Source organism: Gymnodraco acuticeps, unplaced genomic scaffold (genome assembly GCF_902827175.1).
Source record: "Gymnodraco acuticeps unplaced genomic scaffold, fGymAcu1.1, whole genome shotgun sequence".
NCBI classification, from domain to species: Eukaryota; Metazoa; Chordata; class Actinopteri; order Perciformes; family Bathydraconidae; genus Gymnodraco; species Gymnodraco acuticeps.
Window position 1 is genome coordinate 9937397 of NW_022992351.1, and position 25962 is coordinate 9963358.

Consider the following 25962-nt stretch of genomic DNA (forward strand, 5'->3'; position numbering starts at 1 on the left):
CATTGCATTACCCAGCATTCCTCTTTGTGCTTGTGTCTTGATGGGCTTCACACACGGGAACTCTGTGCTCCCATGTCCACTCGAGCCACACTTTGCCACATCGCTCTGGCGCCTATTGAAGAAAAAAACTGAACAAGAAAAAAAAGGCGGGGTGAAAGTATGTTCGAGCATTGCAATTAGATGATCCGCTCACTGCTATTCTCAGTGATTTTATTGCCCCTAAATATTAACATGATAGTAGCCTTCCTCCTCTGCATCTCCTACCATAATATTACTGTAATTGCTTGTTTAAGTAGCTATTGATTAGTGTTATGAAACAGGGCATTATTTGGATATCATAATGTATTATTACATTTTGACTTGTACTCATACTGATAGTTTAGTCTATCCATTAAAGAGTTTTAACAAATGCTACGATACACTTGACACAACTTTGATTTTGACCCAAAGGGCAAAGAAATCAGATGTAAAAAGTGGGAAACACATTTATAAATGTGTGCTCAGTTCCACAAAAATGTAAACGTAAGGGTAATGACCTTCATGCATAGCTTTATATATCTGATGAAAATAATCTATATGCATATGTAAGTCTTTGTACTTGGACAGAGATTGAGATTCAACTTAGAGTTTTATGCATTTCTTAGTCATTGAACAGATGGAGAAAAATAAAGGCCATTCAAATTTGATGTCAGATACCATGCTTGAATAGAGACAATAGGCGCGCGTTCACACCGCAGTACTTTTCCCACTTTAGTTCCGATATAGTTCCGAAATGTCGCGTTCACACCAAAAAGAGCCGGAACTTAAATTAGTTCATGAGAACCTTTTTACCCCCTTTTCCGTCAGTTTTCCGTCCCTGCTAGAGAGCAGGTACTTTCGTGGGAGAAAAAGGTTCCTATGTCTGATTGGCTGGGCGGATTGCAAACCACGGCCCGTAAAACTCCCAAAAAGTTTTGTGAAGCCGCCATTTTATTATCCTCGCATTAGCATTATTAGCATTAGCCCAGCGCAGAAACGCAGAGAGACTAACTTATGGCAACACAAAAGAAAACATGGGAGCGGTGGAGATGAGGAGGTGTCGGCGTTCTGGCAATTTACTCGGAAGGCTTCAGTAGAAGCTGCTGGGAGTCCCAAGGCAAAAAAATCCTTGGTCAAAACTAAGGTATACATTGGATTTTTTTTTTGGCCAAAAGAATCGATCCTATAATAAGTCGATTTTTACCAATCAAAGCAAAATGATCCCTCTTTCATAAAAGTCAAGCAAGTTTTGACCCTTTTGATCTCTTTTCAATTCCTTGACATAGTCATCCATTTGAAGTGTAAGAAAATGGTGTCCATCATAGTACATCATGCATTCAGTTATCCATTCAGGAGTGTAAGTGGATGCCATCGACACTACATAATTTACTTACCGAGAATACCCGTGTCACTGACAACTGACGCGAGGCGACGACAGCTCCCCTAATTGTGGTCTGTCAGCACCAATTTGGCGCCACCGTAACTTCATCTGAGGCGTGTCCGGACTGCTCCTGCCTGCCTATCACAACTTCACTTCGACCACCGTTTCAACTGCTTATCAATTTAACAATACAACATAGGACTTAATACAAGACGACGGGGCTCATTGTCTCCGCCTTCTTCCCCTGACGAGTAGTAGCTCATCACTAATGGTGGAGCCGATCCAAGTGGAAGCACAAGGCACTGTTGGCCCACACGGCTTTGTCCTTTTGCCAGGAAACAATTTGTCGGGAGGCGTGACAGCTGCAGTCATCCAAAACACTGACACGGAGAATGACTGACTACTCGTAGGTCACAGTGTCAGTAAGACTGAAGCAAAGCAGATGGACAGAGAGACAAAGGGGAATGGAGGGGCATGCAGAGAGGAGATACTTGGTTTCATCCTCTAACTAACCACCGTTACGCTTCTTAGTCACTGTCAGACGCAAATCATATCCTCGGAACAGTAATTTGCGGCCCTCTCGAGCGATCTGTAACACCACAGAAAACTTGTGAGGAAGGATGTTGACAGTTGTAATTCGTTTCACATACTGAAACGGGTTCTCCATTTGAGTAACTGGGCCAGAGCCGCAACCAGTAATGAATGTGTCACCAGCGTTGTGTTTTCATGTTGTGTCACCTTTGACCCTGACTGGGCTTTGTGAGTGGCACTCTCGATTACTTAGCGTCTGAGAAAGTGTAACCATTAATGCGTGACCTTTAAACATACTCACAGTTTCGCCCTTTACTGAGCCCTCATCTAGATATACAGTATGCAGACGCAGAACAGAATTTGGCAACCAGCCCGTTTCTCGTACGCTCTATAAAGCAACGTTACAGCTCAAAGACACATCCCTCAGTAAGCCAATATGTTTGGTCGCCTACAGAACACATTGGGCAGCATTTGTGAATGTTGTCCTATTTTCTGTCCGGGGTTTGATTTAAAGCTCCAAACCGAATATCATCTGTCAGCTGTCAGAGGGGTGGCAGAAAAATAATTTCCAAATAACTGAGACTGAGGAGTGCAGTGGATACAGAACTCATGAGGACATTTTAATACATTTTCACATATTTGGATGTGTGACTGGACAGAGGGTTTTCCACGAGTGGAAAATATCCTGCTACTACTACATGTATAAATCATCAAGGTCAGGCATGTGATAATAAACTGTATCAGGGCTGAAAAGCATTTAAATCAACAGGGACGTGATGCATGCAATGCACCATCCGAAATCAAGCACATCACTGCGCTGTCACGCCAGACTGTTTTGGACATAGAAATGAAATATACAATTTGCATTGCCTTGACTAGCCCAGAGTTATCGTCAAATCTAAGTGAGGAATTACAACATTGAATCTTAACGGTGCAGAGTGAGGCCTTTGGTTCAAGGCAGATTTGACTGCAAGGATACGTCTTTTCCAAAAGTTAACCCTTCTGCATTGCACTGTTCTGTACTTCAGCCAGAGGGAAGTAAGGTGAAGTTTTGACTGAGTAGGTGGGGGATATTCTGTTCTATTGAGATTGCAATATGGCAATACTCTCATTGTTCACCTCTGAGGAATGGATGGGGGACACCAATTATCAAGGCAGTGATGTTGGTTATTCAGTACTTTGGCTAGGTTCGCAACGGATAACATGTTAAAGGAGAAGGTGGGATAAATAATGTTCTAAATCAACTAAGGAATTATGGAATAATAAGGAATAATAATTATGAACCATCCAGATCTCTCAGGTCTTCAGGGACTGGTCAGCTTTCTGTCCCCAGAGTCAGAACTAAACATGGTAAAGCAGCGTTCAGTTATTATGCTCCAAATATCTGGAACAAACTCCCAGAAACCTGCAGGTCTGCTGCAACTCTGACTACTTTTAAATCCAGGCTGAAGACTTTTCTTTTTGTCGCTGCTTTTAATTGAACTATTCATATCTTAGACTGCACTGTAACTTTTATCCATGTACTTTTTTCTTTTAATGTTTAATTGACAGCACTGTAACTTTTATCCATGTCTTTTTTCTTTTAATGTTTATTTTATTAGCTTTTCTTTTTAATGACTGATTTTAAATGCCATTTTCTTAATCTCTTTCATTTTTTGTAAAGCACTTTGAATTGCCTTGTGTTGAAAAGTGCTATATAAATAAACTTGCCTTGCCTTGCCTAAGGAAGAAATGGGGGTAACATAGAATCCTCTAAGCTTGTGGATAGTAGTAGGTTGCTCCTTTTTTTCCCCGTTGGAGGTTATTAATGTGTAGGTCAAAGCTAAGTCTATTGTCAAGTGTCACTCGGAAGTATTGGAAACTGTCAACTAATGTATCTGTAATGTTTGGTTATTGATGAGTATGGGGTAAAGCCGTAAAGGCATAGGTGATGAGGGACCAATAACTATTTTCTTTGTGTTGCTGACATCGAGGTGAAGATGGCTATCCTCTTGAGGAAGTGTGCAACCTGTTATGATTGTCCAAAGCTTAGTTGTTGTTGGTGTGGAGTGTACAGGAGTGGGCTCAACATATAACCTTTTGGCCCTCCGGTGTAAATGGTGACTGCAGATGATGTGTCTGTACCATCCTGCGCACTTTTCAGTCTGTCACTTGTTTGTTGAGATGGTGTAGCTTTCATTAGATGCCTTTTGGTGTTGCTAAAAGCCGAAGTCAATAATAATCTTTAAGGTCCCATGTCATGCTTTTCCGGTTATTACCCGTCCCCTTGTGTGTTATGAAGGTTTTTATGCATGTAAACGGTGTGCAGAGTCAAAAACCCTCAAAGTAGAGGTAAAAGTAGAGTAAAACTCTAACACAGAAAATACCTCCCCAAAACGTCTCGTTGGAGATTTCTCATTTTCCATTGTTTACATCCTGGGTACTGCAACGTGTGAATACCCAGAGGCCACACCCTCTGCCAGCATTTCACGAAAACAAAGCTTCACAAACCTTTCAGCGATTCATGCCGGATATGTACAGCGTAGGGCACTGAAGAACGATGCTGTTCCTACTTTGCTTGGACCAGCGGGAGATTCGGGTGCACAACCTGTAAGTATTCATTGTTGTTTGTGTATTTATGATGTTTAAAACAAACATGGTATCTACCACGACTGTTTAAATGGGTAAACGTTTTTCGGGCTACTAAATTGAGATTGTGGAGAAATGCTCTCCGCAGACCCATTCTCACAGCGTTATAAACCTTTTTCTTACTCAATATCAAGCCACACTTATTGTTTTTACTTCGGCTGTGAGTGTTTGTGTGTGGTCAGGATGAGTTTCGCTTGTTCTCGCTGTATCGCCGACCCGGAAGCCTGTCCGCTCCTCGCAGCAGATCGCAGTAACGAGCCTCGCAGACGTCCCGACCAATTCTGTATGAGAAACCAATGTGAGTTTGGAAAATTGCACAATATAAATCTATTTTAGTAGACCTCAACAATGGAATTATGATCAGTAAAAATGGCCATGACATGGGACCTTTAATTTCAGAAGAATCAAAAGAATCATGACAAAGTTGCAAAAGGGATCTAGTTGCTTGTGGAGGGGGTGGAGCATTAAGGCCACAGTGTCCCATGTGCCTCTCTTGGCCTTATAGGCAATTATGATACGATCCAGAAGTTCAGCTGAAGCTTCTCTAGGCACTTAATGATTACGGATCGTTCAGGGATTATAGTAGCAGTTTTTCAGGTATTGTCGGAGTCTGGTAGGATTTGCAGAAGAAAGAATGAAGAATTGGTAAGAGTTTCCCTATAAGAAGCTCCCTTGTTGGGGATGCCACTATAGCCTCAGCGCCTAATCTGGTTGGTTTATTTGGGGGAGTACCTCCTCCTCTGTTAAAGGGGCCGTTACCATACCATACATTCAGCTGAGAAAGCCTGGGTAGCAAGGAGGGCACTAAGGTTTTATTTAGAAAGTTAGGAATGGTTTTGTGCCCCTATCCCAGAATGACACACATAGATTAGATACAAACAATTTAATTAAGCTACTCCTTGAGTTGTATTTTAAACTTCCACGTATTGTATTGAGTCGGCTATACATGTTAACTCTTGACCAATGACTTAGTGATTGTGGTTAAGAAATGTACTCAAGCATGTGTAATGTTTGATGTTTCCTTTTCTTTTCATTAGTTGAGAATAACAACAAATATAAACGTCTTAATTATCTATTTATTTCTTGTGGTGTCTCAGATGTCACTGCCAGGGAATGGAAGATTAACAGTAGGAGCAGAAAACAGTGACGCGGCTAGGTTTAATAAAGCTGTTGGTGTATTGCTTTGCCTCTGTGCCACAGAGACTCTTGTTTGGATTTTAATTGGCTCACCGACAGGTACATGCTGTACAGATTGGTGTGTGTTTTCCCTGTGACTTCCCTTAAGTGGCTGTTTGTGTGTTGCTGTGTGCCGCTCCGTGTGTGAATTTTCACGGTTCTTGTGAGCCCCTGCAGGCTTTAATGATGTTTGCAGAATGAACAGAATCTCGTGAAGCTTTTCCCAATCACATGCTCATTAAATACCCTATTTACAATGACACTGTCCCCTCGCTTTATGAACCCTAACCATGGTCTTAGTTTGTATTGGCTATATTACGTGACATGGTCCTCCCACTGGAGTAGACCTCATCCTCAAACAAAACCAGCTATATTTTTGTTTGCGTCTAATCTGAAAATGTCATACAAATGTTAATTAAATGTTAATCAAACATCATAGGCACAGTAATGCCATCAGGGTTTGAACGTGATATATTTAGCTGATGCTTGGCCTGTTTTGGAGGTCATTCTTCCCCGAAGCCCCCTTTTTCCCAATAAGAGGTTGGGGATAAGGCAAAGGAGGCTACATGAGACAATATTTCGCCCGCCTAATTAAAATGAATGTCAGCTATACCCCCGATGAGAAGTGCATCAATCTCCCCCTGCGATAGGCCCAGAGTGAGTCTTACCCTGTCAGTGCCTGCCAGCAGTGCTATCCTTCTCCAGACGGATGAATCTCGCTGGCAGACAGAGAGGCAGGGGCGATGATGTTTGCACATCCAATAGTTGCCATGTCAATACCCACCTCAGACTGAGGCACTGCTTCAAAATATAGAGGCGTTTCATCTCAGACTTGAATGTTTTCATTAAAAAAAGCAGTTGTATAAAGTGGTCAGTGGCAATTTAGAACCATTTGATATCGAGCCGCTGTTGGACATTCATGTTTTGCTGCCTACTTTTCCACATGGCAAATTACATCTGAAACAACATCCAGTTGTTGGATGGAATAGGGTGAAAAACTTTGAATTTGTTAGGTCTGGTGGTAATGCCTCATGCTGTGCTGTTAGAGACTCAACAAAAGCACTTCACTTAAACATTTCTGTATTTGTTCATCTGCCTGTGTTCTAAGTCATTAGAGTTCTGTCATTTGCCTTTTGGAAACACAGCAGTCCTTTTTGCCCTCCAGCATACACTTTATCCCGGGGAAATGGTGTGATTTAACAGTTTCATTTCAAATCTGAAGGCAATATGCTTCAACATTAAGTTTAGGACTTTAATATACAGTAGCTTGAACTTTTTATGCACAGGGATGTGTAAAACTTTCCACAGAAACTTGTCATTCTTTTTATTGTTATCTGTCAGTATATATTGTGGTAAATGAGTGGATCGAAACCTGCTGAAGGGTAAATATGCTGCTTATTATATGAAAATGTCAAGATAAATTGCAAACCACATAAATACAGTCTGAAAGAAACTGTGATATGTTATACAATGTACTCATGCAGTGCAGTTACAACTATACACGAGTTTGGTATGTATGGATAAGATATCATGTTGACAGAGAGAGTCGGTGCTCTACAATATGAGTTATTTGTCATCTTTCACATTATCATTATCTTGAGGTGATTTAAATATTTATCTGGGAGGGTATGCATGATCTGCTGCTCTGATGAGGGATTCATAATCATGTCAGATATTACTGCTCTCTGTTAAATGCATCCCTGTCGTTTTAATTAAGGATGCTACTGATGCTGATTTATGACCCAGGCTTTTATAATGTGAATGTCTGAAGGTGAACCTGTCTTTGAATGTATGGCACCTTGCTTCACACTGTGGCAACGCAGACAACAAGGGTCTAGACATGCTTTTTACAGTGTGAGACTGTAATGCTCAATACCATGGTGCTACAATTTGTACTGTGTTGTAGATAGGGAAACAGGACTTTAGAAATACAGGAAGACACATTGATACATTGGCTAATAAAATTGCAATTAGAAATGTACCCCAGATCTGTAACATCGTTTTAAATGTGTTGTATAGGCAAGGGAACTCTTTTTAGTCTTAAACTAATTTAATTATTCAAATGTTGATATCAGTGATAAAAAACATGATTTAAAGATTGTCATATAGATGGGGTTGTCATATAGTTTTCAAATCATAGACATAGTTTTATGTTATCAGCGTGACAGTATCATTTGACATCATAGTTGCTCATGATTTTGCCTGCAGGGAGCATGTTAAAAAAAAAAAAAATAGGACCTAGAATGCTTCCTTAAGGAACACTGAATTCAATGTCACATATGTGACACAAAGACACATTATCTTTTTTACAAGTATGAGCAAAACCAGTAAAGCACTGCCAGAAGGACCTTCCCGTTACTAAAGTGGATTGACTGAAAATGCTAAGATTAGTTCTATTAATGCAAATCTAACAAAGGAGGACACCAACATTGTTGGTTTCGATAACCAGACTGGAATTGATCTAATGTTTTGTTAGTATTAAGATAATGGTAGTATTCAGAGACCTATTGATTAATCTTGTTGTTTTGTGAAAGAGAAAATGAAAGTTCAGCATTTTGATAGGAACAGGGTCTAATAAACATGTCAATGACTTTACTTTGTTGACAGTGATACCGATTTCATGATCTTTTGTCATACTAAAGGGTGTCATAGGTGAAGGCTCATCCATCAGTCCCTATGATGAGTCCCTAATTACTTATGCAGTTTAATCCTCATCGCCGCGTACAACCTGAGGTTTTATAATAAACGAGCATCCAGCTAGAGATAAAAAGTCCTCACATTCAAAGTGACTTGAGCAGTGAACATGTCTTTCATGAACATCTCCTTGAAAAACTACCATAAATGAAAGCTAGATCTGAGACAGAGCATTCTTCCAAGCCCTATTTGGCCTTGGCAAGTTGAATAGAGCACAGAAGCCTGCTGGGTTCATTTGGATGACTTGTGCACATGGATGAAATGTGAGTGGTTTAGTGCTCTTAAGTTAATGATCCCTTGGTGCATGTACCCTCACTTCCTTCAGGGCGTCTCATTGCGAAGAATAAGTAGCGGGAGCTGTGGGCCGGTGCCTGTCACAGGGTCTTGGCTGAAATAATGACTTGAACAGCCCAACAGACTGAGGTAATAGTAATAACTGTCAGACTCCGTCTCCCATCAGTGCTCACATCCCCTTAATTTAGGATTAATTCCTGCTGCACTGTTGAGTCGCTGATAACCCTGCCATTTTCTATGAGTTTCTCAAAAACTGGGTTCCTGCAAACTGTTGTATCTAATTTTATCACAAACTTGGGCTACTTGACATAACAGGTTTAGTTTTTATTTATATAAAAGGCCTTTTTTCTATCTTTTTGAGTTAGTGAGTGGCGCAGACTTTGACTTGTTCCTCTACTTCCAGTTCTTCTTGTCTGCCGGGAAAAAGGGTTTCAGCTGTCTTTGAAGTGCAAACTCGCCGTCTGTCACCTTTTTAATAATTTTCCCTTTTTTCCCCCTCTTCACGGTGTCCCCAAAAGTTTGATGATTCCTTTTCTTGCTCTAGGTTACAGACATGATATATCTTGCTTCCACCTTGTATTCTTGAAACGGAGGCAATTGTTTTGATTTGTCTTGAGATGCTGCACCATTATACATTTTACTAAACAAGGTTGATGGATTCTTCCCTTAGAAACACTTTGCCAGTTGGAGCAATTATGTGTTGCCGTGACATCTCCTGTTATTGTTTTCAGAACAACTTTATGAAAAAGTTTGCTGCTACCTTGTTTTTGCTTTAAGCTACTGCTTCAATTTTTTCTCCCAAGTGCACTGTTGAAACTGGGTTGTGCAGAGTGAACGTTAATGACTCTTAGTTTAAATATAGCCTTTATAAACTTAAATCAACAGTGTAATCACACTTTGGCGAAATGGGCTATTGATCATCCTGCCTTGTCCGACATAATGATCAGTGCCACAGCGAGCAGTTCTAAAGGAAACTTTTAATTCAAACGGCAAATTCCCTAATAAATTCAAATGTTTCCTGACCATACAAAAAAAACAGTGCAAGTGGGAGAATTCATACTCTATTTCCACTGGAATATAATGCCATAGATTTGATGTCTCTTTGCTGTCACCACCAGGCTTTTGCAATTGATTAACACTCACTGAGTTACTGTGGTGCCCGAATGCGTCGATGTGTCTGACCCTCCAGGCAACTTTCTTCTCACTGGAGGCCTTCAACACATGCATACATCTGTTAACTACCTCCCACAGCACTGGCTCCTTTCCCACAATTCCATTAAAACCGCCTACACTCGCATGTGACTGTAACACTGATCTCCTCTGTCATATAATCAAGAAACGGCATATTGCTATTCTTAAGCTTGCGTATGTTGTGGACTGTTTGTGTACAAGGAATACATGCATAATGTGAATCCTCTGCCATGCTTTAAATCAAGCTATTATCCCTGTTTGTTTACGCAAAACCATAACTTAAGATTCTCTTTGAGATTCATGTGATCCTATTGTTCGCCAGCCTTAGCTGTCAGCACTTCATGCAGTTCATTATGTAGATCACAACGTTTCCAAACCACTGCACTGAAACCGTGAATGTGATTGATGTCTCCACCAGCTTTACGCCTAAAAGGGAATCCTTACTCAGTGCTGTAAATGTTTTAATACCATTCTTGTGATCGCAGACACTTTTTTTGAAATGTTCCTTTTAGACCATTAATCAGTTATTTCATATATGTTCTCTTCACATTGGAAGATTTATAGTTGTGGGAACTTTTGATGGTTGTTTTTCTTTTCCTTTAGATTCTCACTCGCAATTTTCAACATAGCCATTCTCAGTTACCCATGATTGGAGGACTGAAAGTGTGTGATAAGCGTTGAGTGTGGGACAGATAAAAGCTCTTTCCTAGGCCGTAGGCGTCCCTGTGGAAGAGGCCCTTGATTGCTCCTTTGTCTTTCTCATTCTCTCATTCTCTCATTCTCTCCGCTGGCACCACTGCTCCCGAATAATCCCTGCAACCAAATATATTCATTGAATAATACAAGGAGTGAGTGTTGGGTCATGTGCTAGAAACTCATCTTGCTCCTTCCCTCGTGTTCCGTGGGAGCACAGACATGTTAGAGACAGAGAAAAAAGCGGAAGAAACCCATCAGATAAATTGTCCTCTAATTTTTTATCGGCTACTTCCTGTGCCATAAAATTATCTCTCTCTTCTTGGATCATTTTTACAAAATCATCACTTTGAAAATAGACTTGTTTGATTGAATGTTTCCCATGTTATTAATTCAACCCCATGAGATGGAAAAACAGACAATGCCTCAAGGGGGGACATGATGCTGCTATCTGTTTTATGGCTGCCATATATTTCTGGAGTTGGAATTCTAATACATAGCTGTTAATGTCTCTGCTACTTGGGGGTCAAATTATAGCCGGAAACCAACGGGATGGACTTGCACCAACAATACTGTTGATTGTGTTTTTAGCTGTGGCAAGAAATAAATGGACAATGGCATGCTAATTAAATTCTACATTTCATCTGTTCTTTTGTATATGAAAAAAGCACATTTTGTAGTTGTCTACTGTAAAAAGGGAGGCTGAAATGTCTTTAACCTTTATACATTCAGCAATGTTAGTCCCTTCTGAAGTGTACTTTAATTGTGGTGTGCAAATGTCAGCTCAATTAACCTATCCGAACACTTTGGGCTTCGTTAGAAAGCTAACTAGACCGCCCGGTTACTTTGCATAATAATCTGACATTTTGAAAATGCCGTTATCAGAAAAACAGACAGCATTGGTTGTTTGTTTAAAAGCCTCAAATGGGCTTCTTTTGTTTAACTGGCAAGGACGTCTTCTGGCCGTGTGAATAATAGCTGTTGTTTTTTAGAAGAAGTAAAGGCAGAAGTAGCCTGACATAAGTTGATAGCAGCAAAACTTTATTTGTAGGACTTATAAAAGGGAACATTAAAATAAGTTATCAATCAAAAATTCAAAACACTTTTATTTATACATTCCATGACTGAAAATAATCTATGAGAAGAAAAACATTGTATTTAGCTTGATCCTTATTCGAAGTATACTTGCAGTGTGTCCCCTAGGTTTACTGCTTTGGGGGGGTGCTTTGGGGGGGGGGATTATTGTTATTGATTAATGCATCAGTGTTTCTTAGGGTCCAAAACACTAAACTCACAACTTAAAATGAAAGCGTTTAGTTTATTTAATAAAAGAGCACATGTTCAATGTGGAAAGTGACAGTATATAGATTAGTTGCAATTTGGTGCTATATATATATACACTGAACAAAAATATAAACGCAACACTTTTGTTTTTGCTCCCATTTTTCATGAGATGAACTCAAAGATCTAAAACATTTTCTATATACACAAAATAACCATTTCTCTCAAATATTGTTCACAAACCTGAAAAAATCTGTGACAGTGAGCACTTCTCCTTTGCCGAGATAATCCATCCCACCTCACAGGTGTGGCATATCAAGATGCTGATTAGACAGCATGATTATTGCACAGGTGTGCCTTAGGCTGGCCACAATTTTTGTATTCTAGACCTTGGTAAAAAGGATAAAATGCAAGTAATGTTAACTAGAGAAGACATTGGTACTGGGTTACTCCCGGCAATATATGTTATGATATAGGGTTCCGATGCTCAGCCTTACTGTTATACCCCTCTCTCTTTAGCCTATTCCCAGTTCGCTTCCATCAAATAAAGGTGAAAATGCTCGCTTGTGATTAGATGGGCTGTTTCATCGCTTAAGGAAGTTGCATTTCATGCTCCAACTGCACTTAAAGATCTCTGTTGGGACAATCTGTTTTAAGACTACTGAAGGCAGTTCCTATTGTCCATAATACCACCCTATGGACCCTGCATGGCATTCAGAATACAGATGATGTTTATATCAACAAAGAACTATTGGATTGGATTGTGGTATTGCACGATAAAAAACAAAGTGCTCTGGGGAATTGCAAGCATTGAGCGAACCATTAAATACTATGTCTTGAAACGCTGTGGACTACCGGACGTGTTGTGTATTCTATACTGTCCCACATGTGATTGATTACAATTGTCTGAAGCTCACCAGTTTATTATTCGATTCAGCAAAGCCCCCCAGTCCCATGAGGAAGTTCTTCCTTGGATGACTGGAGTAGATGTGCAATGGGAATGATCTTCAATCATGTTTAAACACAATTAACTGCTTTTGAACTGTACATATGACCTACAATGTAAGCCCCTAATGCTTTGACCATATAGACTTGTCAGTAGTGACGATATACAAACCCTCTGCACTACATTAGTTTCAAAGCTCTGTGATAAATGTTCACATTGCTTTCCAAAATAATTCACATGATTTATTGAGTACATAGAAATGTAGTTACAGTAATAACGCAAAGGCTCATGAGTTTTTAAAGTTGCACCCCAGTGATATAGATATGATTTGCACTTTAACCTTAAATATAACATCTGAATGAACCCTACATGAAATAGCTAGGGAACGATCTACTTAATGAAGGTTTTTCATCATACTGCAAACTGTCATCAGAAACCCCGATGCTGCATGGTGCCACACATGTTCCTATAATGGGGGATGGTATTGAAATAGTACCATTGGGTATTATTGGAAAACGTAACCTACTGCATCTTTTTAATATCAGATGTTCCCTTTTCCTAAGCTTGAAAAATAAAAAGACAAGTCAAGACGCCAATTCAAACATCTTCTCAAACCCACCTTCAGAGTACTAACTTTTCCACTGATGATCCATACGTCCACTATGTTCAAAATGTGCAAATGCGCATTGTTAAGGTTCCTGGTACATGGAGGGTGCCACTGACCCAACATAAGACTCATGCCAACATATACATGCATCAACTATCAGAGCTCTTAGTGCTGCTCTGTTGGTTGGACCAGTATTTTTATGGCACACTGCTTGCAAGACTGAAAGCAATTACTAATTAAAAGCCATTGTGAGATTGAAACATATCACTGCATAATATACTGTTTGTGTTTGCAGTGGTGTACAATGCAGTCAATTTGTCAATCATTACTGGAGATCTTTCTAACGACCAAATGTAATAATGTTGTTACAGCAATATGCTAAACATGTGCCTTAAAGGTAAAGCTAATAATGCTAACATTACCTAGCTATTATTATAGGTTTATGTCACAGTTTGATCCATTCCTGACTTTTTAAGGCAATAAAAAAGATTCCACCAATCAACCCAGGCTCACTACAGCCCCATGAAGGACTGGAGGAATCCAAAGCTTGTGAGACCTGCGGCCTTCTAATACAGCTGCTATTATTAAACAATCACTCTTTGTGGGGGGGGGGGGGAATCATTAAGAGGTCAGTTGTGAATTGGAAAAAAGCTGAACAATAACAAGACTAAAAGTACACAGTGGAATTGTAAAGCTTTTAATAATAATTGTTGTGATAACAATAAAACATGGACATTGGAGAATTTAATGATAATGTATATATTTTTTCTTTAGAGTTTAATAATGCATAAACCATTTATAATGTTGTTCTATACTAAAATAATTGATGTATAAATTGCCTTAAACTTGAAAATGTAATTATTCTAGTAGCAAACTCCAGGAACTACATTGTGAATTCTTATGTTTTTTATTATGTTATTTAAGTGTTGTTGATCTGTACAGACAGTAGAGCCCTCTTTTACAAATATATAATTTGTGAATTGGGCGATATAAATAACAAGTAATTTGATTTGATGAAATGAAATGTTAACCAAATTGTGATTTTGCAGTATTTTTAATTGTGAACATGCTTGTGGTGGCACTATGGTTGTCTTGTCTTATTACTGTTCATCATGCACATGAAATAAATATTCTCTTGAATCCTTATTCCATACCAATAATGACAGCAAACATGTTCTGCTAAGAGTTTTATATACAGTAGCTTTGAACATTATTATATTTCCCTGTGGAGTTACGAAAAGGTTATTCAACATTTTTTTCCTTATATAAACACAGTAATTATCTCATCAGTGTCTAAATGTCCTCTAATTATGATCTTGTGTCTGGTTTTGGTCACACAGCTGTCTGCCACCTCCACATCCCGAGCAGCCTTCTTGCAGTGCGTTCGTTGGGGGATCTGGTTCCCCTTCCAGGAGCCGGCTGACTGGAAAGGGGAAGAAATACAGATTGTTCTGCGAGGAGGTGCAAAACCAAACCCTCACGGAGTCATGGTCTACAGCACAGAGATGTCTGCCAAAACCCAGAGTCCTGTCACCCTCTCGCCTCCAGGCAGTGCTCAGGTAACACCATCGCAGCGGAGGCATGTCCCTGTCAAAAAGAGCTTACATTAAAAATGTGTTACGACACAGTGTTGTTGAGAGCACTCACATAGACGTTTCTCTAAAGACAAACACATTCACATGATTGATCATTCTACTTTCTTTGACATTATGTGGTCATTTACACTAGGATATGTTGTCTATATCGACCAAGAAAAAAGAAAAAGGAAACAAATCTTGCTGTATGTACACTTGAGCTTGTTTAAAGCTAAGCTGAGTTTTTATCTTCAAAGTTGATTGCAGTTATTGTAAGTTGCTTTCGATAAAAATCAGCTAAATTAAAAAAAAGATGTAACAGTCAAGATGACATCACCCTGCCTTGTTAATAATCATCACAGTTTACAGCACACTCCTGAAAGTCAAACATTTCAAAGGGTGCAAAAGTCGTCACCGTGTGATGACTTCAACTTTCGCTCCTCAGCTGTGACTTTCACACAGATATTTTTATATATATAATACTATAATAACTCCACGACACCGTCTCCTTATCCGCTGCTAGATCATCCATTCCAGTTGTGTGCGTCCCTCCATATCTGTTTTCCGACAGTTTTTTTATATCACTGAAATGTGTGAAATGTGTGAAATGTGTGAAACGTTCTCCTCTCTAGGAGGGGAAGGATACCATAACGTTTCGGCTGTCGTCCAGTCTGGAGAGGAAGGCCTCCAGCCCAAAGGCCTCTCTGAGGACAAAGCAGGAGGAAGTGTCACGTCAGAGAAGATCACCTTCATCACCTTTGAGGGGTAAATATCATCATGTAATCCATAATGACTTTTTAAGCACATACATTAATTTCTTGGAAAGGCTAATTTTCCCTCCAAGAATAAGGTGAGCTGCTCTTTACTGCTTAAAAACAACCCTCATGTCTTTGTCTAACTCTTGTTTATTGGACCAGAAAGAATGTGGTCCACTTCTGCAAATTGTTTTGTGCAACAACACCCAGGTGTAATCAGGCGAAGTTCTGAGCAACAACCCAGCCCGTCCTCTGCAGTGTTTATCTCAAATGCAGCACCTGCTCTCTGCATGATTAGCACGTTTCATGATTGGGGTCTGAGGGGAATAAAGGGATGAACTCAAAGTGCTAGGAGAGGACTTTAGCAGTCCAATAGGACCTCTTGATCTTGAACGAGACTTATTTTGCCTCTTCGTCCTAATGTCTCCTATAAGGGTACAACTTTAACTTGAACATAGACAACAACTAACACATTAGTTTTTACTTTAAATACTGGTGGAAGTAAGCATCTAAAAGTACAGATAGCAATGATGTTTGTATTTTCAGTGATAGCGTGTCAGTGATAGCATACATTTTGGATGGAGCAAAGAACAGATGTTATCGATGAGATATATATTGAAGTTGTCGTTTTATTTCCCACTCTATCCCTCTCCAATGTTTTTGAATGTCCATTCATTTAGTTCAAACCTTGTGTTTCTGCACAGTTGTGAATACATGTTGGGCCATTCTCGTATAATAAGCATTATATTTTATGAAAAAAAAGATTTCAGTGCTCTCTGCATAAGAATTGGATTCTCATGTGATCCTAATATTTTAATTAAGAAGAGCCTTGTAAAGTTCAAAAGTCAAAATATATAGATTTTTTTCTTGAATGTTTTATTTAAGGAAATATTCTTCTTCAACCCATATTTGTTGGTGTAAATCTTTTTACAAAACAACATTTATACTGTAATCAAAAAACCATTTGCTCACCACACACAAAGAGGCAATCACTGTTAGTGTTTTATTTATTACAATTATTTTAATGAAAGTAATTGTTGCCAATTGTTTTCATTATCTAACCCAGTGGTTCCCAAACTTGTTGTGCCCAAGGCACACCAAAGGACAAGTAAAAATCTCAAGGCACACCTATTGTGCAAAATAGCCCTTATAACACGTGTTATCACTCATATCATGTAAAATATCTGTAAATGTGCATAATTATTTACTAATGCCAAATAAAATGTGACAGACAACTATATTACGAAATATTTCAGAAATTAATTTGAAACGTTATCAAATTAGGCTTCATCAAAGCAGCAACACACTCATTTACACCAGACAGGTCACAACATTAAAAATGAGGAAAAGGAAACTCAGCAGAAATTCAGCACAGAGAACTGTCAATTGAATTGTCAAAAAAAATTGTCAAAGAAGCTGCATTGTCCATGGTCCTGAACTACAAATTATAAATTATAAATGTATTACTTTAAAAAAAAGTAATATATTACACTACTTCGTTACTATCTATATAAAGTAACTCGTTACTTTACTCGTTACTTTACTCGCCGAGCACGTACGAACTGCGCATGCGTGAGTGGCAATAACTTTCCTTACCAGCAGGCAGCGGTAGTGTGTATTTGTCATTCAAAACAGGCAACAACCGGAAGACAGAGAAGAAGAACAGACTATGTGATATAAACAAACAACAAATAGCGTGTGCGGTAGCTTCACCTTAGCATGTGTTCTTTGCAGGTGTTTGACGTGGTGTTTACAGCAGTGGATAACAGCTTCTGGCCTGGACACAGTTTGCACCTCACCGTCACATTCCTGTCTATTCTTCGGACGAACTCAAAGTAATGGGCATACCTCCACCCCTCGAAAGTTATCGCTGACTCAGCCATGTTTATGCAGCACTGCACGTGGAGATGTGGACGCGCAAGTCGCGCAGATTACGTACATATAAACCTACAAAGTACTGATATAGTAAATTAAAAAATTATTTTTGTGTAGTTGTATATTGCAATAATAACGTATGGTTGTCACAAAATCCCACGGCACACCCGGACTTGCCTCACGGCACACCAGTGTGCCGCGGCACACCGTTTGGGAACCACTGATCTAGACCAATGGTTCTCAACCTGTGGTACGCCAGCTCCCGCTAGCTAGTGGTACGTGGAGGAATCTGAAATATTTAAAAAACAAGATGTAAATATATATTTTTTTATATATATTTATTTTCATTTAACCAGATGAAAACATTGAGACAAAATCTCATTTACGATGCTGACCTGGCCAAGAAGGCAGCAACGTTACACGTTCTTACACATAACACAGACATACAAAATACAGAAAACATAACTAAGTAAAGAAAAAGGTGAAAAGCAGTCACTACATTGTGCACATTTGGGACACTAAGGTACACTACTTATTACTGCAAGAGCAGCTGGTGGTAAGGACCTCAGACAACTTCAATTTAAAACAGGCTATAGGGACAAGTGCCATCAGTTTGAGGCTTGATTGAATAACATTAACTCAAAAATAAATCATACTATCAAAATACTACGAACGAATGAAAATAAGCTTTACATATGGAGACAAGTTCCATAACTTGTCTCACAGCTAATGAGATGATGACTGTTTATCCATACAAGTGACATACTGTAATTGCAGCAGAACAGCTTCAGTGTGCATTTGAAATCAGTATTGTCATACTGATATTCTGTACAAACTGTGAAGTCCACTGAGACAAATGTAACATTTGTGATATTGGGCTATATAAATAAACATTGATTAATTGATTGATTGAAAACTTTTCACCAACATCACACACCTGCCACATGTCTCACCAAATCTATTGCAGGGATTTAAGAAAATAAACCAAGTCCCCGTTTTTATTTCTTCAGATGCTGTATGCCGCTGAATTTTGTGATTTATATTCCGCCGCTCCCAATTTGCCATGACTGTTCCACGATATCCCTCCAAAAATAACTCATGAACCCCGAGCTTTAAAGAGGCCTCCCGCTGATACAAAGTTCTGGTTAAATATTCCACTTCCCCCTCACAGCCAGATATAAATGACGAGCCACTGTCTGCATCTCTTACTGAAGCCCTAACTGCTGCTCTGTGTCCGTCAGGGAGTTGATTCAAAGTGTAGTAAACACAACACACCGCCACTCAGACCCCGGTTGTATTCTCAATGATTTCCCCTCTAATGATGCTGTTAACTTATATTAGGAAAGAACAATAGCGTTGATCAGGGCCTACTTCATGGATGTGTAGAGAAAGTGTTTGCCATCGTCTAATAATGACTTTTAAATCAGTCGCTAATTGTCCTCAGAAATTTGCCCAAGAAGCCTGAATAACTTTGGGCAAAAATGATATCATGAATCTCCTTCATTTTAGTGCCTTTACCATCCTCTACTTTGTTTTTCAGCACATGGATATGCCAGTAGGTGTGCTGCTTTTCATCGCAGATAGCTCAGTTAGACCAATAACACATTCATAGCTAGAATAAAATATGTAATTCTTGCATTTGATGTTTGTTTACTTACTCCTATTGAACGCTATCTGCGCCTCACATTGAACCAGATATTGGATAGAAAAAACAAGCCACTTGTTACCTCTTGTAAACCCTAACCCTCACACTGATGAATACATTATAGCCAATACATTATCATTTACTAGCAAATGTAGCCTAGGTGGCAGTAAAGTTGGGTTGTGATCGGCCAATAAACCCAGATACGACGTAGAACGAGCACAGTGCACTGACTATCCAAACATGTGTTTACTGGTTTGGACTTTCTTCAGTTTCTGAGGATGACATCACAATTGCAAATTGCCATATGCTTTTTGGTATACATTACTAGAAAAAATACTTTTGAAGCATTATTGATGATGTTAACAATAATAGTGTCAGTTCAACTTGCTATCAGAGCTATCCAATATGTAATCCTCTATCTTTGCATACTACATTGAAGCATTTCTTACCCTCTGGTGTGCTCAAAGTTCAGCTTATTTTCTTCCTAAAATACAAAACATGTGACAGTTTGAATGAATAATTGTTTCTTACTGAAAAAAGTTTATACATTCATATCATGCATTGTTAGTGTAAACTGAAAAAGCACAACTCTCAGACCAGGCCGGTAAAATAAATGTTTTACTTAAGGTCAGGAGGCGAAACAGGGCAGGCAGGTGGTATGATGCAATCTTATCCAATAGGGGATCAGGCTGGAGAGTAGGAGATCAAAAGGCACACCGGGGGTCATAACAGGTCAAACTCAGTCAGGCAAATGTCTGTAAATCAGAAAGGCACACGATAATCTGGCAGGAATTAACCATAGACTGTATACACATTGAAGAGGCCACTGCAACACCCTCCATACATTTGTGGACTGCAGTTTTGAAGACCCACAGTGATGGCCAATCCATCTTTGTTTTTTGGAACTGGGGGTGTGAAGAAGTGAGAGGGTGGAGAAAAGTAAAAATGAACACAATGCAAGACATTTTTCGGCAACGAAAATGTGAGAACTCCCTTTTAAAAAGGGTTAAAGTTCTAAAACAACCAAAACGGCCAGTCAATCACAAGGTAGCCTAATGGTGTAAAGCATTCCCTGTTTTACTGTCTATTTCACTCTTAATTCATAAAATATACATCTTACTGTTTTAAAGAAGACTTCATAATATTGTATAAGACAATAAACATATAAGGAAAATGGTTAGTGTGGTATTTAATCAAATAAGAAGTTGGGACATTTTCTCATAGACTTCTACAAAATCGGACTCCTTTTCGTACACCAGTGGAGTCGCTCTCAGCTGGCTTTTTAAAAAAATATTGCAGATTTAAACTGTTACATTTGCTGGGTTCCAGTATGGTATTGGGCAGATGAAAAAGGTGGGACCAGTGGGCAGGTCCAGTAATGTGGAATGGCGGGAATGCGACAGTAGATTTACTTCATTGCAGGGGGGAAAGCAGACAAGGCAAGTGTGAAACCTCCAAGTTATTTATGATCTTTCATGAATAACTTTGAGGATGGAAATTCTCATCCAGCCCATACATTTTCCTTAATGCATAATTTAGCTGCAGAAACCCTGGTTGTTTGCATGACCATCACACATCAGAGGGCTAAAATATAGAGTGGATCACGCTGTTTTGACACATATTCTCATTAATGAGTTTTAATGATGCATCATATTTACATATTTAAATGTATACTTCCTCAATCTTTGCCGTGCATACTGTATACTAAAAATACATCTCACGTACATCTGCTAGTTGCCTCATCTGTCAAAAAAGTCCTCTCATTGATCACAAATAAACAGCCAGTACATGTCAGTCCAGCTAATGAGGTGAAACCCATTTACCACAGACGAGACATAAAAACAGGAAACGGAAAGGCCCTTAAAATCAAAATGGCCACCGGGGGAAGGAGATGCCAGAGCACATTTGTGACAGAGCCAGTTTTGTTCCATCTCCACTCTGTGTGCATGTAGTCTGAACAGATGGGAGCTACAGTAAGACACCCCGGGCAACTGAAGCAATTTCCAAAAGGCCAGTCAAGCCCAGCGCAGAGAGCGCGAAAGAGTGGGAGAGGAGGACAAAGAGATGCTGGAAAGCCTTTCATTTGAGCATTAACATGGCTACTAACCAAAAAAAAAAAAAAAACTCAGGAAACCATTGTTAGACTTTAAACTCAGTGTGACATTTGAATATGCTTCTTGATCTGTATGAAATTGGAACAGATTTGTTGGCAATAAGTAGTTTTGGTACCCCGGTGTTCAGTGGAGTTATTTGCTGAAGTTATGCACGACACATTGTCACAGTACATTCATTTACTTTATACCTGACTGAAAATCCAATCAGCAAGAAAGCAATCAGCAATGACATTTCTCTGTCAACTCTCATTCCCCCCCTCACAAGCGGATATTTCATTAAAATGTCTATCCGCACTTATAATTAGAAGTGCTTCCATCTACACAGGGCAATCGAAAGACATTAAAATGACTTTAATTGAGCTTGTTAAACATTGTACTGGAGTTATTTGCATAAATATACAGATAAAGACATAGAGAATAAAAGGGATGACAATGACACTTAGCAAGGTGAATATATAGTTGTCCTAATCTTCTTTTATTTTGTGTTTTTCAGGTCAAAGAAATATTCCGCCAGCTTCTCCTCCAGATTCTCCTCAAGGCCCCGGGGTAAGACACCTTGTGACCTACTCAACTTAAATAAGTAACTCTGGTACTATGACAAAATTGAACTTTAGTTAAAGTCCTAACGTTCTCACTGAAAGCTTGAAGCATTTTAGAAGCCTTTGTACTCATTTTTCAACACCTTTCAGTTTTAAATCCTGCTATCAAGGAGTCCACACAGAATCACTTTTGATAATCATCGGTCATTTAAAGCTGCATTTAGGGAGTTTCTTGTTGCCACAGCGGGACAAGCGGAAAATACAACATCCGACCTATTAGCTTCATTAACAGTCTATTAGCATAAGTAGCAGACAAAAGATTAACATAATTGTTCACACAAAAAAACCTCACCTATGCTTTGTTTTTGTTTTTTCTGAATAGCTGTTGCTAAAAGTCTGACTATATTCTAACGCTGGTCACTAATTTAGTCTTTCTGACGTTTTAAGGTGGGCAAATAGTATCCAATGCTTTGTTCTTCTACTGTTGTTGCTGGAAACAGTACAAACTGTCAATTACACTATTGCCTTATACACATTGACTATTTGTATTATTACTTCCTGCTAGTTAATGTACTTTAAAACACTACTAAGTTTTTGAGCATAATTGTTTACTTTTTTATTTGATTTTAACTTACTTTTTACAATAAGGACTACTTGTTTTTCACTTTCTTTTCATCTGCACTGTCCTTTTTCTGTTGATACATTCTAATTTCCCCGCTGTGGGAGGAATACATGATATCTCATTCTGAACTTCACTGACATAACAGTATTGATTAGTAAAGCTTTAAGTCATATATCAAGTAACCAGCTTTATTGGAAATCAACAATAAAAAAAACGGTGATTTTAAAGTTTTGACAGACAAATTCAATAATAGTAATACATGTATTTGGGGCTTAAAACCCAAAGACATTAACTAATCAATTTTAAAGGGTAATTTTCCATTTTTTTCCCATTATTTTGCCTGAAAAATTAATACATTTAGCCGTAAAAAAGCTTAATCTATTAAAAATAAATAATTTGCTTCCTCAGTTGAAGCCAATTCTAATGCTGTCATTTATGTATGAATGTAAAAGCTAGAATGACATGACATTTTGACACTTTCAATCCATAGAAATAACGTTACGAGTACATTCAAATGAGACTTAGACTCTCTATACTGGTCTTTATATGGTACATGGAGCATGTCTCGCCTCTACAGTAGGTCAGGTGTCAGTAAGTGCGGACCTGGAGGGATGTCTGCATGACAGGAACAGGAAGCCCCTCTAGCAGTTCCCTGTAGCTTTACAACAATACATCTCCCACTCTGTGCTCTTTAAAAAAAGATCATACATCTTGACTAACCCACAGTCATGCTCTGTCTGATTTGTGGACATAAATTGCAGGTCAAGCTTATATAATATTTTTAAATGTCAAGAAATAAAAGCATAACTTGTCCCAGATCTCTCTGCAACAATGTGATTAGGCAGCGTAATTGGCATCTTTATAATTCCTTTATCTTCAATGAGATTCAAGAACGATAGGGTCTTTCAAAAATATCCCGCAGCCAGTGTTACTGAATATGTATGCAGGGAAAAATATGAAGTTTGTGTGTGTGTTCATTGGAAATGTTATTCTTGACAACAAGAGATCTGTGTGTGTCGATGAGGGAATGGTTCAAAATCACCACAGAAACCTGAGTAATACGGATAATAATTAACATGCATTAAATCAGATTAAATGTCACATTAGTATCAGTGTAAACTTCTTACAGGCAACCAATATTGTACTGATCAATTCTGAAAAAACTAATAGTATTAACTGCATCATGATCACCCAGCCAATATATAAGGAGACTGAATCATACCGTTCTTATTGATATACAGACATGGAGCATATGTAACATGTACCAACCGTGTGCGTTGCTGTGTGTGTCTGTTTGTCCTGACCGAGCTAAGCTACCGTTACCATCATCCTTCAGCCTGAGTGGAGTTGCCAGTAGAGACTGGTTGTAGTGATGGATGTTGCTCACTCTCAGGATGAGGCACACACACACACACTCAAACACACACTAACATTGCGCCACAGAGCGGAGGAGGAGAAAGATCAGGTCTGTTTCAGTGTGAGTTCTCCGGGCCAATATGAGCCGCAGTGTGTTTATTGTCGACTAATTTTTCAAATCGAACCAACAGGGGCTTGGAGCTGTGGGAGAAATGCACCCATGAACTCTACAAACCGACCCTCTTTTTGATTAAGCACAGAGGGCGGTGAAAGCCTGGTAGCGGGCAGCTCCCAGTGGCTTAGAAGAGAGGCTGTGGTCATACTGGGCGGCACGGGATGACATTAGAAGAGGGGGGTGCTTAGCAGGAAATACCATTGTGAGCGCAAATCATTCAAAACAACATCACCACTTTTTTTTTTTTTATGATCCAGCAAGTAATTAGTTATATTTCAAATGTCAAATGGTTAAAGTGTAACCACATTTCCCCAAATGAGCATTTAAAAGCAAGAAGATAAGCACAAATTGTAAAAAAAAAAATGTTTATGTAAAGGGAGGACAGGCAAGTTTTTAAAAAATTGGGGCCACTGTTGCACTTAATAACATAACAGTACATTGCTTTCAATTACAACATGTCCTAAGAGGATTTGGAATGGTGTGGCTACTAATGACACTGTATCAAAATGATCAGTCATCTCAGCAATTTCCTGCTGCACTAATAATTAGGGGTTTTATCCTCTTCTACCGTATTGTTTTGGTATTCTGGTACAAGAACATGTAATTAGTATTATTATTATTATAAAATCCCATCATTTAAAGGGCAGACATCAAGCTTTTGTCTTTAGTGTTAAAGGTTGAAATCCTAATGTATTCCCAAGAAATAAAAAAAGACTCTGCAGTAGCCAGAGTTAAGATCAGCCTGATGCTATAGCGTATATTGGAAGGAATATAACACAATTAAAATGAAGAGGGATTTGTACAATTATTATAATGTTTTAACATACAATTAAAGTACTTTCTTCAAAGCCTGTTGACTCACTTTAGTTTTTTCACTTTCTAGTTTGAAAGTTTGAAAGGGTTACTGAATAAGTAACACGTTTTAAATAAAACAACTAACCACCAAAATATATTATGCAATATACTTTGTCCTCCAAAGTTGAAAGAGAAAAGATATAATCCTCTGCTAGAAATGGTAAAGAAGCCTACTGACTATTTAAGTGTTCAAGTGGTTAAAAACTTTTTGTTGTGGCATAAGGGTAAAAGTGACTAGCTAATGTTGTGTATCAAATATCGAGAAGCAAAAGAGCCAGGAGATGGTAGAGTCAAAAGCAAAGCAAAAGGAGGGGAAGTGTGTAAATTACAATCGTTGGTTATCTACAAGCACAACTACAAATGTGTCAGTGTTTCCCTGTCAGCTGAACGTGTAGTGAGGTGTTACAAGACACACTCTTAATGCAGTAAGTTACCAGTAAATCCATCTAATAACAGAATCATCTTTATTACACCAATATTGAGTAAAAAAAGCAGCAGTCATTAGCGCCCTGGCTGCTTAATGTGTACAGCATCCATATCTATCTGAGGGCTATCCAGGATTCTGCATAAAGAAATGAAACCGAAAAAAGTGTGTGAAGCCGTGCCACTGCTGTTGGCAGTTGCTCGACAATGCATCACGAGTCTGTTGTTCACAACATTCACGAACAGTCTTTCTCTGTCTCTCCCTATTTTGGCCTCCTCCCTTTTCAAAGACATTTAAAATCCACTTGTTTCATTCCTAAGAATGATTTTGCCCGTTTGACTACAAATAAAACATTATTCCCTCTTTAACATGACTGTCAGGCGCTGCTTAATCAATGGCATCCTTTTCTGAAATGGCTGCGTAAACACGCCGGCTCTGTCTCTAGGCATTGTTGGATCTGACAACTTTCTCTTCCCCGCATAAATTATTGATCCTTGACACTTGGTTTGCCCTGGTGCAGAATGCTAATGATCTCGTGGTATTTTTAGACAACATTTCGGGGAGACTAGCTGAGTTTGTTTGCCAGTG

At 38.9% G+C, this 25962-nt stretch overlaps 1 protein-coding gene across 6 annotated transcripts in view; it reads left to right on the plus strand.

Moving 5' to 3' along the window:
• Positions 1-25962, plus strand: part of nphp4 (nephronophthisis 4) — a 210465-nt gene that overhangs the window by 101325 nt on the left and 83178 nt on the right. For all 6 annotated transcript variants that reach the window (XR_004568358.1, XM_034209256.1, XM_034209257.1 and 3 more), the window contains exons 9-11: positions 14781-14999; positions 15647-15779; positions 21897-21949. Coding sequence is in view for 5 of the 6 variants with exons in the window: in XM_034209256.1 (XP_034065147.1) it covers positions 14781-14999; positions 15647-15779; positions 21897-21949 (405 nt within the window). In the remaining variant the exon portion in view is untranslated. The remainder of the gene's footprint in view (positions 1-14780; positions 15000-15646; positions 15780-21896; positions 21950-25962) is intronic.